Here is a 20,803-nt window from a genome sequence, read left to right on the forward strand (position 1 = left end):
AACATACAATTCAGGGTAGATGGTCTTTCATTGAATGCACCCTGCTCATCAACCTCCTGGAGCTATGGGCAGTCCATAATGCCTGCTGATACTTTCTCCCTCTGATCACATGTTGCACCGTCAGAGTCATAACTGACAATGTCGCCTGCATGTTTTACATCAAGATCCCACTCTTTATGTTCGGAGGCAATGAAATTATAAAATTGGCGTGTCCAGCACTGCATCATCATATCAGCTGGACACCAGAACTCCACTGTGGCCGACTCATTGAGCAGGCAATTTTCCCATTCGTGATCATGGAAGCTGGATACACAAGACCTTCAACACATCTTCAACCGCTGGGCATTCCCCACCATAGAGCTCTTTGCCACACCGGAAAATGCCCACTGCCCTCAATTCTGCTTGAGAATGGGACTGGGACACGGATCCCTGAGAGACGCGTTCCTCATCACATGGGATGAGCCGCTAATCTATGCTTCTCCTCCATTTCCACTTCTCTTCCAAATACTCGACAAGATAGAGTCATCCTTGTAGCTCTGACCTGGCTAGACAGGTGTGATATACCTACCTCCTTCTCATGACAGTATGCCCTCTGATCTCTCTCTGCTCAACTTGGCAACTCCTTTCTTGTGGGTCGCAACCTCTATCCCAATCCATAGCCATTCCACCTGAAAGCATGGCTACTCTATGGTTCCGGGATTCAGAAATAATCTGTTTGGAAGCAGTTAAACAAGTACTCTTGAATAGCCGATATGATACAACTACGTGCATATACCTCCACAAATGCACTAGATTTCAATGCTAGTGTCTCTCCCATCAGGTCGCCATATTGACCCACATTACCGCTTATACCTTAAACAATGGGGATTATTCACTAACTCCATCCCTGAGCATTTGGCAGCTATTACAACCTTTCACTGCCATGTAGACAGCCACTCCGTCTTCACTGACCACTCACAAAATGTTTCCTAAAGTGCCTCCAAAATCTTTACCCTCACATATGAGATCTATTCCCTGCTTGGGACTTTTGGCCTCTCTTTATACTCTTTCAAGACCTCCATTCCAACCAATGGCAACATGTGCCTTCATTCACTTATCCATGAAAACTGCATTTCTTGTCACAATTACCTCTGCCTGATGGGTAGGTGAAATTGGAGCCCTTATGGCATATCTCCGTACACAATTTTTCATTAAGACAAGGTTATGCCAGGTCTACATCCCAAATTACCATCCTCTTTCCATCTCAATCTATCTATCCACCTTCCTTGCTTCTTCCCAAAGCCTCATAGCAACCAACGGGAGACAGCATTACATATCCTGGACTTCAGATGAGCATTAACTTTCTACTTAGACAGAACTAAACCCTTCTGAAAATCACCACTTATTCCTCTCAATGGCCGAAAAAGCCTAAGGCGCAGCCATTTCCAAACAATGCCTTTCAAAGTGGATCTCTGTGTATACATCTGTCCTACCAACTACAGAATCAACACCCTCCACCTAGAACTAGAGTATATTCCATCTGCTTGCTCTCCACCTCTACTGCTTTCCTCAACCATGTCCCAATTATTGACATTTGCAAAGCAATCACCTGGGCATCAGTGGACACTTTTACGCCTCACTACGCCATTATGCAGGATGCCTCAGCAGATACCGTACTAGGACGCATTGTCCTAGCCTGTGGTAAATGCTGCTCTGAAGCCCCAGTCTTCCAATTAGGGGCACTGCTTTCTAGTCATCTACTGTGGAACACCCATAAGTACATCACTTGAAGAAGAGATGCTTACTCACCCGGTGTAGTAACTAAGATTCTTTGAGATGTTAGTCCCTATGAGTGCTCCATTACCCACCCTTCTCCCCTCTGCTTCAGAGCCGAAACATAAGCTTTGCGGCACTGAAGGAAGTTGGGGGCAGTCGCACAGTGCTATATATACGTCCCGCTCATGGCTCAATATGGGGGAGGTGCGTATGTGCGATCCAACAGGCACTGCTGATGATCTCTTATCCCAAGCATAGGAGGTGCTGCCACACATACAGTGGCGCACCCATAGGGATGCACATCTCAAAGAACCTCAGTTACTGCAGTTACTGCACAGTAAACTCTTCTTTTTAATAACTTTACTTCTTTTGGTGGGGAAAAAAAGAGCCTTACAAAATATATTTAATGATACGTATTTTCTGAGAAAACTACAGTAATTACAAGAGCATTTTTTGCATTTTATATTTAAAATTATAAAGGACTAATGTTTTGGCTCTTTCTCTGGTGACAGTAACATGAGTTCATAGAATGAATGAACTATCAAAACCTAGTGATTTATCATTCCTGCACTAGACTTGTGAAGTTAAGATAGTTTTGTAAACAGACCAGAATGCCTTCTACAGGTGATTATGGCCAGTCATTCTGGCATTATTTTGCTTATGCCCTTCTTTCTTGAGTGGTCTTGAGCAAAATAGTGACAGAATGATTAAACTAACTTAACAGATATATTATTTTAAAATATGATATATATCCAGTCCTTTTGTTCTGATGATAGTACAGTCTGCAAAGAGAACCATTTCAAAATGGCTAACTGCTTTTGGTTTTTGGATGGTAGGTTATTGTTCGAAGGTCATAAATATAGCATTCCATTGGAAACATACCAGCCTCATGAACTTTGTCTTTGAAATTTGTAGTGGAGCCAAATATTTACTAAATATTTTTACTAAATAATATTGTATGGACATAGCATAGCAATGTATGTGGCCTGTCTGTGATACCAAATCTATTTATAAATTAAGATCAGTTTTTACTGGGATGCTTCTGTTTCTTTATTTGTTGTAACTGCACGTGGTGTATATGTGAATTGCCACACAAAAACAGAATTTGACTGAAGAATACCATAGATCAGTCATCCTGCCTTATGTGGCAAATGTCTCTTGCTAACGAGAAGAGGGTGTATTGGTTTGTGCAGGAACTAAGATAGGAGACTCATGGATTCCATTCCTCACTTTGATGCTTACTATTATAAATGTGATGTCTTGGGTGAGTCGCTTAATCTTTCAACTTTCAGTTTACCCAGTTGTAAAATGGGTTTGACACCTGTCTCACAGGAGTTTGTTTCCAAAGCATTTTGAGATCTCTGAAACGTGCTATAAGAGTTCATATTTATTATGTGACACTTTCTGCTTTCTAAATTTTTATTTAATCCATTATTTGCTGTAGTATCTTTTCTGGTGTGTGTGCATTGTGTGTATTCCAGCTGTGAAGGAGGCACCTGTTCTGCTCCCCTCAAAAGTTATGATTTAAAGATTGCTAAAGTAGTGCATAATTTCTCCTTTCTGTATTACTGAACCAACCCATAGCCCCATGTCATGGATAGCTGATCCTGTACCTCTAACTTGACATCCTGTAAATATTGATCATACAGAGCGCACATTTGCCCTGGAGAGTTGGACAGAGAATAAGAGCAATAATTTATGATGTCAACACTCCTTTTTTGCAAGCTTTCTCTAATTTTCTGTTGCTCTGCGTTTGATACGTTTATAATAATAAATGCAAAGTGAAAGCATTAATTGTTGGCAATTTGAGAGTCAGGTATTTATATGACCATGTAAACAGGCCAAAAATAGATATAGGGGGAAATGCCACAACTGGCAGAAAACTGTACTTGGATGTCCTGCTGGTTATCTGCATTGTAGTCACTGCAAGTCATGGAATATTTTTCCCATTAGAGCCTTGTTTGTACAACTACAGATGTGAAAAGAAGATACTAAAAAGGAATTTGGAGTGTATGATCACATTATCTAGTAAACTATAATCTCTTTAAATATTTTCAAAGGATCTTTTTTAAAAAATAATTTCTTTTCCTACAGGATTTTTATAAGTAAAATCAGATTCAGTAACTACACAGTAGTACTTTCCTTTCCATAGTTAAGAATACTACTGTTTTCAACAGTCAAAAGCCTATACTTGTTTATTTTTTTGTGCTTAGTTATTTAAAGACCAAAGCTGAAATATAAATGTTTGACTTTTCTTTCACTGGCATACAGAAGCTGAAGGTTAAAGTAATGCGCTCTATGTGATGTATTGTTCAAACATACAAATTTAAATAAAAACAATCGTTGACACTAGGAGTTCACAATTATGACAAAATTTGTGGTAGAGGGAGAAAACCTAAATTAGCTTTTAAAATAAATATTAATTATCTATTTTTTATTTGGATATTAATTGGCTAATTTCTTGTAGGTGTCTTGGTAGGATATCTTAGCTGGATTTTAAATTTGATTGAAATTTTCAAAGTAGTCGAGGAGATTTATATATCTTTTCCACTAAAATTAATGGAAGACATGTCTAAATTCCCTAGATTGAATTGAAAACCTCAACCTGTGAATTATTTTGTATGGTCTAGTCATTTAAAGGTTCTTGAAAGGGAGGGAGGGCATTTGTGTAGAACTTTTGGTGATGAATTTGCATTATGATACAGTCTTTAACTATATGATCAAATACCATTTCTTTCCACACAATTACTGGCTTGGAAAATTTCACCCCAAATGAATAAAGTTTTTGACAAAGTTATGAATAACTGAAAACCGGGTTTTATAATGGAAAGTGTCAAGCAACTCTAATAGGCAGTGCTACCAACCCTGCCTATTATGGTGTAGTGATAGCTACACATAGTCCAGGTTGTATTACACGTTTTATTTTACGGGAGTGTCTTACCTTTTTATGGATCTCATTTGCAAGAAATCAAACACTCTGTGGTCTGTATTTTGCTCTACATGTTTCTCCTTCTTGTGCCAATTTAGACAATATCAGTTACTCATAGGTAATGTTTGTTTATAGAGCATTAAGGGGTAATCACTAGCAGTCAGCATGGATTTACCAAGAACAAATCATGCCAAACCAGCTTGATTTCCTTCTTTGACAGGGTAACTGATTTAGTGGATGGGGGAATGCAAATATACCTTGACTTCAGCAAGACTTCTGACACAGTCCCACATGACGTTCTGATAAGTAAGCTGGAGAAATGCGGGCTTGACAGAACTACCATTAACTGGTTACATAATTGGTTAAATAACCGCAAACAAAGAACAACTATTAATGGAATGATATTAGATTGGAGGAAGGTCTCAAGTGGTGTTCTGCAGGGATCTGTTATGAGGCCAGTGTTTAACATTTTTAATTAATGACCTGTGTGTAAGTATGGAGAGCATACTGATCAAGTTTGCAGATGACAAAGCTGGGAGTGGGGTGTTGCCAATATTTTGGAGGATAAGGCTAAAATTCAGAGAGATCTTGTAAATTGGAGAACTGAGCTATAGATGACAAAATGAAGTTAAACAAAGACAAATGTAAGGTGCTATACTTAGGGAAGAAAAACCATATGCACAAATACAGAATGGGGGAAAACTGGCTTGGCAGCAGTACTGCTGAGAACAATCTGGGAGTTGTGGTGGATCACAACCTCAACATGAGTCAGCAATGCGATGCTATTGCAAAAAAAGCAAATGCATACATAGCATGCAAGTCACGGGAGGTGATAGAACCTCTTTACTCAGCCCTGGTAAGGCCTCAGCTGGAGTTCTGTGTCCAGTTTTGGTCACCAAAATATGGAAAGGATGTAGAGAAACTGGAAAGGATTCAGAGGTGAGCAACAAAAATGATCAAAGTGATTGAATGCAAGCCATATGAGCAAAGGCTGAAGAAATTGAATATGTATAGATTGGAAAAGAGGACATTAAGGGGGGGGATATGATAGCAGTCTTCAGATACTTGAAAGGCTGCCATGAATAAGATGGAGAAAAGTTGTTCTTTTTTGCCACAGAAGGCAGGACAAGGGCAATGGGTTCAAACTACACCATAGCAGATTTAGATTAAATCTCAAGAAAAACTTCCTAACTGTAAGAATAGTAGGACAATGGAACAAATTGCCTAGGGAAATCATAGAAGCTCCTTCACTGGAGGTTTTCAAAAGGAGGCTGGCTAGCCATCCATCTTGGGTGGTTTAGACACAGTCAAATGCTGCATCTTGACATGGGATTAGACAAGGTGACCCTTGTGGTCCCTTCTAACCCTATGATTTTATGATTATTTAGAAAAAAAATTCTACTGCTAGCTAGAAAATAAAGTAGTTGTGTAACCCAATTGGGAAAATGTGTGACAAGTCTTCCTCTAGTGACTGGTCCAGAAATGACTGTTAGATACTTTTGTAGTGGGAGTGGGTAAAGGTCTGAACTGGAAATCTGAGGGTTCTGTTGCTGACCCTCTGTGGGCAATGTTAAAATTTCATGATTCACATAGTGAGAGGAATCTTTCAAATATTTTTTATGTAAAAACTATGCTAATCAGTAAATTATTTTGGCTAAGCTATGCTGTATAGGAGTTTCACCTTTGTCACTTGTCACATATTTGGATTTCAGATATTTTAATATTGAGGAATGCATCACACAGGAATGGGAGACCCAGAGGGGGAAAGAACAGAATAAGCAGATGCCTGCTGACACAACTATATATGGCTGCGTCTAATTTGTAAAAATCCATGAGCAACTGCAGTGTGTTACAGGAAGTGAGCACTGAGGTTCCTTGCACGTGGTAGATTGTCATCACTTTTAAACACAGCAGGTTGCTCTTGGTGTATGTAGTTCAGTAACTTTTAAACAGGATGTGATTAGGTATGTTGACCCCATCCCAGCATTGGTAAGGAGCTGGGCTTCCACTATGTGTATTAACATCCACACTCCTGGGGAAGATGTGAGATAGGGAGTGCAGTCCTCATCGTGGGATGGCAGGGAAAGTTTTACCCTCTTGTCCTAGGAAAGGCCTCACTGATTATGAAGACATAGCAGAAAGGAAAGGGAGGAGATTTTTCTCAAGCTTTATGTAAGGTAATGAGAGTTCCAGCCCTGAAACTGGGACCCTTTTTGATAGCTTTGAGAGCTCCTCACTGCTACTCTTTTCAGTGGACCTGACACAACAGTGCTGACAATGGTTAGCTCCACTAACATCTGCACAGGAACCATGGCCATTAGCACTGCAGTTTGTGGAGAGTTTTCTCATTCCCCCTTACTGAGCCGCTCCTCCTCTTCCCACCTTGACCAGAAAGCCATCACCTGAGAGATAAGAATGGTACTCTGAAGACATGTGGTACTGAGCCCTGGTGCAGAACTGGCAATAGATGGATCATCTGCAGTCTGGCCAGTACCAACCAGTACAACCTACAGTTATGACCATACTGGCTTTGAGGCCCACCTTCCCACAGATTCTAGAGTGGGGCTCCTTTCTATATCTTGGCAAAGAAGGAGGAGATTGTGGGCCCCAGTGGCCAGATTGTTGCTGGAACATCCTCACCAGAACCACGGAATCCATAAGAAATCCTGTTCATCCTCAGATGACGCAGTCACTGTGGCCCTGACAGCTGGCCATTAATGACTACCAGACTTTCTAGGGCTGTAGTCAAGGAGATCAAACACATTGTGACCTAAGTAAACATCCATAAATTATTCAACATCTTCAGCTCCTCTGTGCCCACAAGAATTGCTCTCCCAATCAGTGATTGCATTTTATACCCAGTTTGTGGCACACCCTGGCCTTGCTCTCCTTAACCTCAACGGATGTGGAAAAGCGCTACCAGGTCCTGTCCAAGGGCTTCAAGCACATTTTATGCATTACAGTCTCTCAAAGATTCTAAAGTGACACTCAGATCCTTGGGCGTGTATATCCAAGCACTATACTATGAGCTTTCCAGTGCCACCTCAGAGACAGAGAGTGCCATCTTTTTCTCTGTCACCAGCCTCCGTATTCATGCAGAAAGAGACCCAGCTATTCATGGAGGTGCCTGTTCTCCTCTTCCATCATTCACTAACCTCCCTACGAGGGGCAGCAGGTTTGACAAGATGGGAGCCACACTAAAACCAGCCTGGCGCTGACCTCCAGAAACCACCTTGTCCCATTCATCAGGGCAGTTGACAAATGGGTATTGAGTGTTGTTGCCCATGGCTATGCCACTCTGTTCGCTTTCATGCCCCCTGCCTCCTTGCCCTCTTTCCCCATCCTGATTCAAAGTCCCTTCTCATGAGTCTTTTGCAAATGGAAGTGGCCTTTTTACTTCATTAGGAGCCATAGAAGCGGTTTCAAGAAGTACAGGAGAAGAGGTTTGCTCCCTACTTAGTCATTCTAAAGAAGAAAAAGGTTCTTTGTTTTCTCCTGGACTTGAGAAAACTAAGCAAATACCTATGGCACCTCAGATTCAGGATGGCAACACTTTCCTCTGTTGTTCCATCTCTTCAAGCTCAAGTCTGGTTTGTCTCCCTCAACTTACAAGACATACTTCCACATGGCCACCCTCTCAACCCACAGGCAGTATCGAACATTCACAATGGGGCCAAACCATTATCAGTACAAGATACTGTCCTTTGGACTCTGCATGGTGCTGAAAGTTTTTACAAAATATCTAGCCATAATGGCAGTCCACCTAAGGAACAAGGGCACGTACTGCTACCCATATCCCAATGATCGGCTGATGGGAGGCAGATCACATCAGGAAGCTCTGATAGGTTTCAGCTATGCCCTTTCCATATTTGCCCAGCTGGGCCTCTTGGTAGGAGAAATAGTCTCTCATCCCATCACAGACAATAGAGTTCATAGGATACAGGAAAAATTCCACCATAACAAGGGCATACTTACCTTCAGATTCCTTACTCTCTGGTTGTTACTGAATACAGTGACTTCATACCCAGCAGTGACAGCATGGACCTGCCTTACGTTGTTAAGCCATATATTCATACATGAAGCTGCTTGCCATGCTATGTCTGAGACCCCATAAAACTCTGGCTTAGGTTGGTCTACTCCCCAGTAAAGTATCAATGAGGAAGTCAGTAGTAGTTTCATCTTTTTCTTTGAGTAATGTTCCTATGGGTGCTCCACTGTAGGTGTGCTTGCGTCCCTGCACTACTGATTGGAGAACTTCAGTAGCAATATCCATTAGGCCCATACATGCATTCTCTCCTTGTGCCCTGCCACAAAGTTAGCCAGCATGTGTGGGTTAGTCCCCCTCAATTCCTTCTCAATAGCCCCTGGTTAGAGATGAAGCTATTCACAGTCTAAGACCATTACTTTTGTTTTTACATTTCTATAGATAGTTAATTTCTTAGTGCTTAGTTGTAGTTGTAGTTTTTCTTCTTTCTTATTTGCTCCCTAAGAAAATAATTAAAAAAAAAAAAAATTTCTTTCCTGCTTTTTCTCATTGAGGACCCTCCTCACAATGGGGTATGCCTCATTGACTGAATTTCAAGACATGCCTCTCCTGCAAAGAGGCTATCCCTGTTGCAAACAAGCACTTCCAGTGTATATGCTACCTTGGTGAAGGCCACATTCTACAAAAGCATGAACTCTCCCAGCAACTCAGGCCCAGGTCTCTCAAAGACAAGGAACTGAGACAGAAGATCATCTTCATGGAGGCAGCCCTCTGAACCTCTCCTCCAGACCTGAGTCAAGAGTCACCTGGCAGATGTGAGTTCTTCCCACAGCCCTTAACATCCGAAAGCTATGGGTCAAAGAAACCAGATGTTGACCACTCTCATACATCATCCTTCTCGTACTACCAGTGGCACTGAGTTGGTTGTACTGCCAGAATTCTGTCACTTGAGGGACCTTTGTGTAGCTGATATACTGAAGTCTCTTATTGATACCAGGACTACCGTACCGAGTCTGTCTGGCACAGAAGTCGTTTCTGTTGTCCAGCCACATTCCTGCACTCTGCAGTATGGACTCGACAGTGAACCAGAGGAGGCGGTATCATAATACTCCTCCCAGGCTCCCTATGGTGCCTAATACCAACAGGGCCCCCTGAGCATATCCTCAGATGGTACAGTCAACCATGGGCACCATCACCAAGCTCTATGCCACCACTGCTTGAGTGGCCATAATGACTCTTGGGCTGCATATCCCTCCCATGCCTCTTGTTTCTAGCCCCACCCAAGATGTACCCCCTCAGCTTCCCAGATGAGGCCATCCTGCCTCCCCCAATATCTCTGGCTGATGACTTTTGCTTCTTCCAGGACCTAGTAAAGAGAGTAGCAGACACTCTTCAGATACTACTAGAAGATGTCAAGGACACCCACTGTAATTTCCTTGACATACTCCATTCATCCTTGTCCTCAAAAATTGCCCTGCCTATTAATGAGGTTCTTCTGGACCCTGCAGACCCCAGCATTGACATGGACATATGGCAGACCCCAGCATTGGTGGCACCTACCTGCAAGCAGGTGGATGAAAAATATTATGTCCCAGCAAGGGAAACTGAATGCCTCTTCTCCTACCCTACACTCAACTCCATCATGGCGGATGCATTTAATTCTCTTGGCTGTCAACTCCAGATGAGGTCCACTTCCAGTGATAGGGACTGGAAGCATTTGGACCTTTTTGGGGGGAAAGCATGCTCCTTGGCCACACTACAGTTTCAAATAGTCAATTACCAAGCCCTAAAGATGAAATATGACTGCATAAACTATTCAAAATGGAACAATTTTATTGAACAGGTGCCTGAGTCACACCGCGACCAATTTAAAGCCATTAGTTGATGCAGCTGACACAGTGGCCATGTCCATCTCTATGGCAGTGGTTATATGATGTATGTCGTGGCTACATCTGTTGGGCTTCCTGAAAAAGGTGTAGAAGACTATAGAAGACCTTCCCTTTAAAGGCACAAAGCTCTTTGTGGAGAAGATGAACATCTCTTCACACTCTGAAGGATTCTAAGGCTGCTCTCCGCTTGCTGGGCATCTACACACCAGGTCAGAAGAGGAAATTTAGTCCGCAGCATAAGCCATGCACCTCCCAATAGCTGGCTCAGTGTTACTACGAGCTACTGAGAAAGAAAACTCAGTTTCCAAAGCCATTACGGCTCAGTAATTGGCAAGTTTGAAACTGTAGCACAGCCAAGGAGTATATTTTTCTCCCTCAATTTTTTTTTTCCAGTTTACACTGGCAAAAACAGCATGCAGTTTCACTTATTTAGAACAGAGGTTTTCATGCACCTTTTGGCAGGCAGTCACCTTTGGATTGAAATCATTTGGTTCTTGGAAAATGAGCTGTCTCACATTGTAATGCAGTCAAGGTTATCATAGAGTAGTTCTTGAAGGAAATATAGGGCTTCATGGGAAGAAAAAGCCTTAGATGCACTGTCATTATTTTTATGTCAAAACAAAAAACATTTATTTGGATGAGACTGGGTTTTGGAAAAGAGTTTGATATGATTTTCTTGTAGGTGACACAGAATTCAAGTACTTGAACCAAAGTTAATTGTCACCTGATGCCAATATTTTCTATCAGTGTAAATAAATTCCTTCTGTGTATTACCTATGCATAAAAACAAGTGCTTTTAACATTGTGAAGTCTTAATAAGCTATGAGTGGAGAGATGAAGATATTATTTGGATTACTTACAATTTAATTCTAAACTATGGTATGGAATTGATTCCCCATATCAGAAATGAATGTTAAATGAAAAATGACATCTTCCCAGAAAACTGTATATGTAGTTGAGAAGTTGCACTAGTTCATTTACTGATGAGTTGGTGTGATTATATTTTTATTATGGTATTCATAAATTACTAGATCAGATAGGAGAGGATTACCCTCCTCCATAAATACTATACTGGATTTTATGCTGTAGTAGTAGAGCTGGCATCAGGTATTTTTTTTAAAACCTCAGGCTAGAGTGGAATGTTTTTGAAAAAACTCTTAACAGGAAACAGACTTTCAGACCCCGGAATCCATTTGACTCCATTAGAACCGGTGCTGCTGCCTTCTTGTGTAAATATTTCATCTTGTATGTGTCAGATGCATCCTTTAAATGAAACAGTGTTAAGTTTGCACCAGATATGCAGCAAATATAGTGTCCTGCTGCCTCAACATAACCAGCAAGTTTTGATATTTCTGGCTGGTTTTTTGCTTAATTTTGTGACCTTTTTTAAAAATCGAAATATAAGTTAATGTATCTCATTGGAACTTTCCTTCTCTTACTAGTTTTGCAGAATCTAGACTTGAAATTACGCATTTAAAAAGCAAGAATAAGTAATGAAAACAGTTGGCCACTGTACGCTTTCAACATGGGCTTTCTGCACTATCTTCTCCTGTCGTACACTCTGAATTCCAGGGTTTTAGATGCTGATATGCTATCTAAACAATTTCCTTGTTCTTTTAATGTCGTAGTAAATCTCTTCAAAGGCATCTGTTTTTCTATATTATTGTACAAAATTGTCTTTTAGAGAAACAATATTCATCACAAAATATTGTACTCCAAATTTGTATATATATTTCACTGGTTATTTTCAAATAAAGAGATTGTAAGAGTTTAAAGCTTTTTACTTTGTCCTTTAAAATGATCAGGATGTAAAACAGATGTTCAATATTTGAAATGCCTTTTAAGTTTTTAGGAGAAATGGATACTTTAAGCAAATCTGGCTTGATCAGTTATTTTTCAGAATTGAAATCCATAAAAATGCCTAATAAAAATATCAAAAATTAATTCCTCCACTTCTCTATTTTTTCCATGCATTTTATGAATGCACCAGAGTGCATACTTGATGTATGCAATGATTGCCTTCTAAATGTAGATCCCTGTCCCTCCCCACACACACACAATTTCTTACACTGTGGTAACCCCATGCTTTCTTCAATCTGCTAATATTTCTTTATACTAAAAAGTGTCGTGCCCATTTTTCAACAAAATTCTGGTTGCATCAGTGCTACCAGTGATGTAAGCTCAATGGTAGAGCCAGGTGCATGCATTTGCATCAAGTCAACTAACCCTGCTGGTCACACATTTTGAGTCATTGAAAGTCTCCTCCCCCCTTTCCCCCCCTTTGGCTTGTACCCTTCTTGTTTATACTTTTTAGGTCCCTTTGTTTAGGTGTGAACATCCTTGATTACCACTTTAGACCGGAAGTCATCGCCTATCAGTATATGGACAACCATATTTTCTCAATCACAACACAATTGAGTAAGCTTTTACTCTGCCTTCTTTTTATGTACTTTTTTTTTTTGCTAATGTATATATAATTTTAATTGAGTTCTGGACCCTCAGTATGTTCTTGACATGGATCAAATCAAAAGATGTTTGCTTCACATTAAAGAGAGACTATACAATAAAACAGCATCCAAGTGTGTGTTACTGCCTTGTCTAATGTGCACATGTATTTCTTCTCTTTTGAATATAATATTTTAACATTTACATAGTTTTTCTTGTCTCTGACTAGTTTAGTCTCTTTTCCCAGTGCCCTAGGCAATCTGTTTTCCCTTGCTTAATTGGTAGTTTAGAGAACAGAATACCCGCACACTATAATACCCCTTTGCTATTTTTATATTTCATATCAAATGTTGTTTTTCTTGGATAATACCTAGCGTGTCACATTTAAAAAACTCAGTTGGATATCCAACTGGTAAACAATACATTGTATACTTTGAGAGATCTCTAAGGAATTATATTGCGCTCTTTGTACTTTTAGTCACAGAGAGTATCTGCTCATGATGTGAATAAGTTTGTTTAAAAAAAAAAAAAAAAAGGTACCGGGAGCCACTCTGTGTCTCTGTATGACCGCCATACAAAAGTAAAACTCAAAGCAATTCCTTATTTGGCTTAAAATAGGAAGTATCTGAGGATACTTGGGAAAACATGGAACACTGATTTTTTTTTTTTTAAATAGGTCAGTCATCTCATTTATAATGGAACTCAATTTGGAATATAGCAAGCAATTTCTGAGATCATTACATATTAAACATATAATTTTAGATTTCTACCTAAATGGGAGCTATAGTGAACATCCACACATAACATAATATTTGTTAATCTTTTATAACCTTCTCATTTTAACTTAAGAACAAGTGCAGAATAAATAGTGGAAGCTATAAGACAGGTCTTTCAAGACATCCCTTGGTTTGAGGAAGGATGTGAATCAAAACCAACTCCATAGATTAGTTTGTCCCTGATAGAGAACCTAAAAAAATTAAGACCACGAGTACTAGATATATAGTGCATCATATTTAAATGGACACAGTAACTTGACATCTAGCCAATTAAAAATAAAAGTTATGAGTGGTTTAAGATAGTACCCTGAGTCCTATTGCTAAATTTTGTGGTTTTACAATGACACTTCCTTATTTTAAAAATTCTAATCACTTTTATTGCTGTATGAGACCCACACATACAAAAGAGGAAGAGGACTGACTATACAGAGTAGACTGTGAAAATAACTATATACGAAGTGTTGCCAAATGTACAAAGCAAACTGACATTTTTTCACTAATCACTTCATACAGTAATGTTAGGTGTTAAAAGTAAGAATAAGTTTTTTAAAAAATTAATGTGCTTTTTAAATTGTCTGTGTCCCTTGAAAGTCAACATTTCTAGGATCTTGCTGCAAATTCAGAGTTTAAGATAAATGTGTTGCACATAATTAGCAAATATTTACATTCAGTCCAAGGAATTTACAATTAATCCAAGATGACCCACTAAAAGGTGGCAAGTAAATTTCAGTGTAATTTGAGGAACGTATTTTTATCTTCATATTGTCAGTATGGTAATAAGTTTCTGATGTTTTTTCTCTCCTGTTTTTCATTTCCAGTGTTCTATTTAGGTGAGTTTTTTTAATTTTTTGAGTCTTTCCCCAACAGTGTGTGTTTGTGTAAGAAAATCTCAAATTTAGGAGCCTCTTCAAAGCTTATGAATACATGTGTTTAGTGTCAAGTGTCATCATATGTAAAACTTTATTTTTGCATTCCTGTTGAACTTTCATCCATTTCAAATAAATCTGTTCTGGGAATACATAAAACAATTTGTTGCAGTTTTCATTTGCTATATTGTGTTATGGAGCTTGTTTTGTTTTGCTAGAAAGAAAAAAAAATCCATGTTTGCTTTCCTACTTTCTTGTGCCTTTTTGTAATTTGAAAGTTGAAGCTACATTCACTTCTAATCTTTGTTCACTCACAGGTCCAACATTGCCTCGGCAGAATTTGCAACTTCCTGCCCAAGTGCAAAATGGCCCATCACAAGAAGAGTTGGAAATCCAGAGAAGGTAAGCTTTTTAGCGAGCAAGAGTATATTAATGGTATATTTACCCACTGTTGATACTCTGCTATGGAAAAAGATACCAACAGATTTTAATTTTACATTGTAATAGCAAGCTATAACTTTGCCATTTGGTTTTTATTCCTTCAACTATGACAGATTTATTGTGCATTAACTGTACCATATATATATTTAATATTGAAATGTAAAACGTGTTCCCAAAAATAATTTTATTGAATCATTTTTCGACAAGCTTTACAAACTCTGAATCAAAACATATGTATTATCAGTTATTTGATTCCGTTCTTTTGTCTGAACTTCCAAAAGGGCCTCCTCACTTTCTTCCTCATGAAGTTTCTTTCACAGTGTAATAGATTGGGCCTATCTTAATGCCTTCCTCCTGTTGGACCAAGCTTTATTCTGCCGGGTCAGCTTACTCCTGAGCCCTCATTTGAGCTTCTCAAGTAACCCTGGAAACTATCTTCATCTGTGGTAGTTTCTTTAATTGAGCCTTCTTAACAAACACAGTCTCACCCCTTGCAAACTGTTACTTCTAAGTCTGCATGCATAGCAGCCCCTTGCCTCCCAATCAGTCTCTCACACCAGTAATTCCTGTAACAAGATTTCCTGGCTCAAAGCCTGAGTCCCTAAGGACTTTCCCAAACAGTTTCCTCTCTTGTCCATTTGGTTTTCTGGAGCAGTTTGTTTCAGCAGTAACTCCTGTGGCAGTCCATGGGGAGTACCAGCCTAGGCACTTCACTTCCTGGTGTATGTTGCAGTCCCCCTTCTGCATTCCTGCTAGCCGTTTTTATCGGGATCAGCTAATTAAGTTCCACCTCTTTCCTCAGGTGCAGAGAATAGTCTGATCAGATAGCCATGCCAGCTCCACACATTCTGACCAGAGGATTGTTATCGCTTTTTCTTCACACATAGTTCCATTCTTCAAAGGCTGTATATTCCCAATATCAGTTAGAAGATGATTTTAGAAAAATGAATGCTCAAAGTCTCTTACTGTTCATTATAGTATACTGATGTATACAGTACTTAATTTGAAGTACACTTTTAGCCTTCATAAAAGTAAGGTCCTATTCTTAAAACTAACTTTCTAAGTATATACAACCAATTTGGTTTTTTATTCCACAAAGTAAATCATTTTCTAATTAGTATATTCTACTAGCAACTTGGCCAATTAGGATAATGAAACTTTGTCTACCTAGTCTGGCAGCTGTTCAGCCTTTCTTTGCATTGATTTGAAAGGACAGAATTAGCAGGTATAGGAGAGAACATGAAATTCTCAGTCTGGCATCAAATTTCTCTCTCCAGAATATAATTGGTACAAAGAGATTTTTCTGGAAAAAAAAAATTTTTAGGATTAGCTTTTAGTGAGAATCTGCATTTTTAAGAAAAATTCATAGTCATTTTTAATCTGATAATCTCCTTTTCTTTTATGTCCTGTATTTCTTGATCTTGTGGAGCCTATGTATTTCAATTACATTTTAGTGCACAGGAATTGAGGATGCTAAACACCTGGCAAGATTGGGCCATTAGTGACTGAAGCCCTCTGTCCCATTACTAAAACTGTTCAAGGTGAATGAACATATCTCAGTAATATGAAACATTTGGATGAGCTACAAAATAAAATGTATTCAAGAATTTTAATTACATATGTGTATTGAATGTTTTTTCTTTGGTTCACAGAGCATTTATAATCTTATCCTCTTTAAAGAGCTCAAATGCTTTTAAATTATTTTACTTTAAACTGTGTACTTGATACTGCTGGCCTAATGAATCTGTACCTAAATTATTTATTGTACATTTAATTATAAGAACATAAGAACGGCCATACTGGGTCAGACCAATGGTCCATTTAGTGCAGTATCCTGTTTTCCAACAGTGGCCAATGCCAGGTGCTTCAGAGGGAATGAACAGAACAGGTAATCATCAAATAATCCATCGCCTGTCACCCATTACTAGCTTCTGGCAACAGAGGCTAGGGATACTTCAAAGCATGCTTTTGCATCCCTGCCCATCCTGGCTAATAGACGTTATTGGACTTAACCTCCTAGAATTTATCTAGTTCTTTTTTGAACCCTGTTATAGTCCTGGTCTTTGAAACATCCTCATGGCAAAGAGCTCCATAGGTTGACTGTGCGTTGTGTGAAGAAATATTTCCTTTAGTTTTTTTTAAACCTGCTGCCTATTTATTTCATTTGGTGATCCCTAGTTCTTGTGTTATGAGAAGGAGTAAATAACTGTTCTTTATTTACTTTTTCCACACCAGTCATGATTTTATAGACCTCTATCATATCGTCCCCCTCCCCCCTTCGTTGTCTCTTTTCCAAGCTGAAAAGTCCCAGTCTTACTAATCTCTCCTCATATGGAAACTGTTCAATACCCCTAATAATTTTTGTTGCTCTTTTCTGTATCTTTTCCAATTCCAGTATATCTTTTTTGAGGTGGGGCAACCAGATCTGCATGTAGTATTCAAGATGTGGGTGTGCCATGGATTTATGAAGAGTCAATATGATTTTTCTGTCTTTTTATCTATCCCTTTCTTAATGATTCTCAACATTCTAGTTGCTTTTTTGGTTGCTGCTGCACACTGAGTGGATGTTTTTCAGAGAATTATCCACAATGACTCCAAGATCTTCCTTGAGTGGCAACAGCTCATTTAGACCCCATCGTTTTATATGTATAGTTGGGATTATGTTTTCCAATGTACATTACTTTGCATTTATCAACATTGAATTTAATCTGCCATTTTGTTGCCCATTTACCCAGTTTTGTGAGATCCCTTTTTAACTCTTTGCAGTCTGCTTTGGACTTAACTATCTTGAGTAGCTTTTATCATCTACAAATTGTGCCACTTCACTGTTTACCCCTTTTTCCAGATCATGTACGAGTATGTTGAACAGTACTGGTCCCAGTACACATGATATAATAATCTGTAAAGTTACTAGAACCAAATATGCATTTCAAAACATTTTACAGGAGTTATTTTTATAAGGTTGTAGTTACACATCATGCAGTCAAATCAATGTTTAAGTACTTTGTCTGACTATTTGACTGCTTACGCTTCAAAATTGCCAGGGCTATCTTAATTTTATTTATTGAAGTTTTTCCAAAACATTAGCACATCACAGCTAAATTGTGCCCCCTAGCATTCAGAGTGACTAATCAAAACTGAAGGCTAAGTGTGCAATTATTCTTAACTAATGTTCATCTATATGGGATCAATGATAGTCCTCAAAGCATAATTAAGGTGATATAGTGCTGCAGTTTTTTTTGACATCTAGCCTGCAAGATTTGAGAAAAATGGTTACAAATGATCAAATATGAATTGACCCCCATTTTATCCTGGGGGGAATGGTAGTCAGTAAATGGAGGGATTAACATGATGGAGGATGTGTGAGAGAAATGTAAAAGTTTCTGACCACATTTGATTGCTTCTGGTTATTCAATATTGAATGCATTTCCTCAGTTGTGTGTCTGTATTTGATAAATGGCTTAAGAAGAAATCAGTATTATTTCTTCTGTTTTAATATAGAACATTAGTTCATGTCATGCCTTTGTATGTTAGTCATGTTGTGTTTATAATATTGTACTTCGTGGTCTAGCTGTGATAAATAATATATTGTCAGGTCTGTGAGTCAGACACTGGGAGCAGTATCTTATATCATCTCTGTGTGGAACTCATTGAGTTAATGTCTATAAATAGCTTGGAAATCATCACCACTGCACACAAGTATTTATAAAGAGGACAAGAACCCCATAAGAAGAGAATAACTGTATAGCTTGTAGGCACAATGAAAGTCTATAGGCCTCCCACTCTCCTTCAAAGAAGTAATGGACCAAGGATTGACCGACTCCTGTTGTAAGTACTCAAGAGTCTGATTAGTTTTCAGAAGAAACAGCATGTATGTTAGATGTTTCTTTAATTGTGTTAAATGTGTTGACATTCTGGTATAGCTTTTGTTTGTTCCTTTCATGAGGTTAAATAACTGACAAGTAAAGACAGAACATAGAAGTCTTACTACACTATTGTACAGAGTAGTGTGTATAGAGGATGGTTTTGATTTATGCTGCTGCTAATGTTTTGGGAGTTCTGAGTTCATAGACAGTGCTAGATTGGTTCATGTAATGAGAAGGTGGTAATTTTTATTTCAGATGAATTGGAAGATTTAGAAAAGGATTCATTTTATTTTAAATTTAAATATTAATAGTATTCTTGAAAGTTCTTTAATTAAACCCTAATTATAACTAACCTCGTTTTATAACTGAAAAGATTTGAATGGCTTTAAGTTATATAAATTATTTAGCATTTTCGATTCACATTTTGAAGTGGTCAGTAGAATGTTATAAAATGTTGAGATGTCGTGCTGTGTATCTTAAAGACATAGCACAAAACTCACCTCCCAGTTTGGGGGGGAGGGAAAGAGAGGGGTTATGGAGGTATTAAAAGCCACATTTGTGCCTTCCCAACACAAGGCTGCTGTGGGGCCAAAATTGCCTTTGGCATAACTTAGATTGCTTGCAGACAGTTGCACCACCCAGAACCACCACAGTGGCATCTACAGTGACCCTGCCCCATCACACCGCCTATGCCAAGGCTTGTGGAGATGGCCTCATAAACCAGCTTGTTAGTTGGATCTGTGGCTTTTCTGTGTTGCATAGTGGAAGGGAATACTGATGTGGGTAGTAACAAAGGGCAAAAAAATGGAGGAACGCAGTGTAGGAAAGCAGACTGGGTAAGAGATGGTACATCTTTGTGTGGCAGGTGGGATTAATGCACTAAATTATGTAGAAATCCTTAGAAAATAATTAATCCTGTTTCTTGAGTTTTCTCTATAATGAGTTTAAGAACTCCTCCTTCCATTTGATTACAGAAAAGGGTTGATCTTACCTTTCATAGTAGTGCTTTTTTCAAGGAGGTCATTCCTGTCACGTCTGGCTTTCTAAACCCTTGTCTCCACTAGAAAGCATTTGCCAGTGTAATTATACTGGTAAACCGTCGTAGTGCATATGCTATTTATTCTGGCTAAAGGACTTCTTTTTGCTCATATACCTACATCTACGCTAGGGCTTTTGCTGGCAAAGCTATGTCATTTAGGACTGTGATTTTTTTCACACCAACTGGCAAAATGTCTTAAGTGTACACAAGGCCTAAAATATAATGTAATAATTGTCTTCATTTAGGTCTAGTAAGAACAATTTGATCAGATTATATGTGCTAGAGATGTTTGGTAGTGTTGGACATGTTTAATAGACTGCAAAACGTTATTTTAGCTGAATAGTGTCTTCCTTTCTCCCACTTCTAAAGAAAGAAGATAGTGGGGAAGCAAACTGCATTACCCCTTCAAGATTAGGCAGTCTTGCCTTGACAACACTTGCAATACTTTTTATGTATAACAGTAGTTTCAGTTGCTAAATTAATGAAAAGTGCATTGCTACTTGAAGAGCAAATTTGAGAATTTATGTATTTTAGCTTTCATTATTTTCAGTAATATTTCTTGTTTGCAATCTTATCCTCTCTATCTCTTTATATTGGGTTTCATGATTTTAAATAAAACAAAAGTACCTAGTTTGTAATGTGATGTTGATTTGATTTGATTTTATTTCTCTTTACATTTTCCTAGATTCTAGGTAATATAAACAGTTCCCTTTTATGGAACTGGTTCTATCATTCCTTGCCACACCTTCTATAGAAATCTCTCATGGTACTGATTTGTCCTGAATAAGATTGTTACAACATTGGATTATTTT

The 20,803-nt window shown here is 38.7% G+C and overlaps 1 protein-coding gene across 14 annotated transcripts in view; it reads left to right on the top strand.

Moving 5' to 3' along the window:
• The window catches only part of ENAH (ENAH actin regulator), a 241,849-nt gene that overhangs the window by 170,652 nt on the left and 50,394 nt on the right, over window positions 1-20,803 (top strand). For all 14 annotated transcript variants that reach the window (XR_010922969.1, XM_067564863.1, XM_067564862.1 and 11 more), the window contains exon 4: window positions 14,963-15,047. Coding sequence is in view for 13 of the 14 variants with exons in the window: in XM_067564863.1 (XP_067420964.1) it covers window positions 14,963-15,047 (85 nt within the window). In the remaining variant the exon portion in view is untranslated. The remainder of the gene's footprint in view (window positions 1-14,962; window positions 15,048-20,803) is intronic.

This window comes from Emydura macquarii, unplaced genomic scaffold (assembly GCF_026122565.2).
Source record: "Emydura macquarii macquarii isolate MOO-44397 ecotype Brisbane River unplaced genomic scaffold, CSIRO-AGI_Emac_v2 contig_2676, whole genome shotgun sequence".
NCBI lineage: Eukaryota > Metazoa > Chordata > Testudines > Chelidae > Emydura > Emydura macquarii.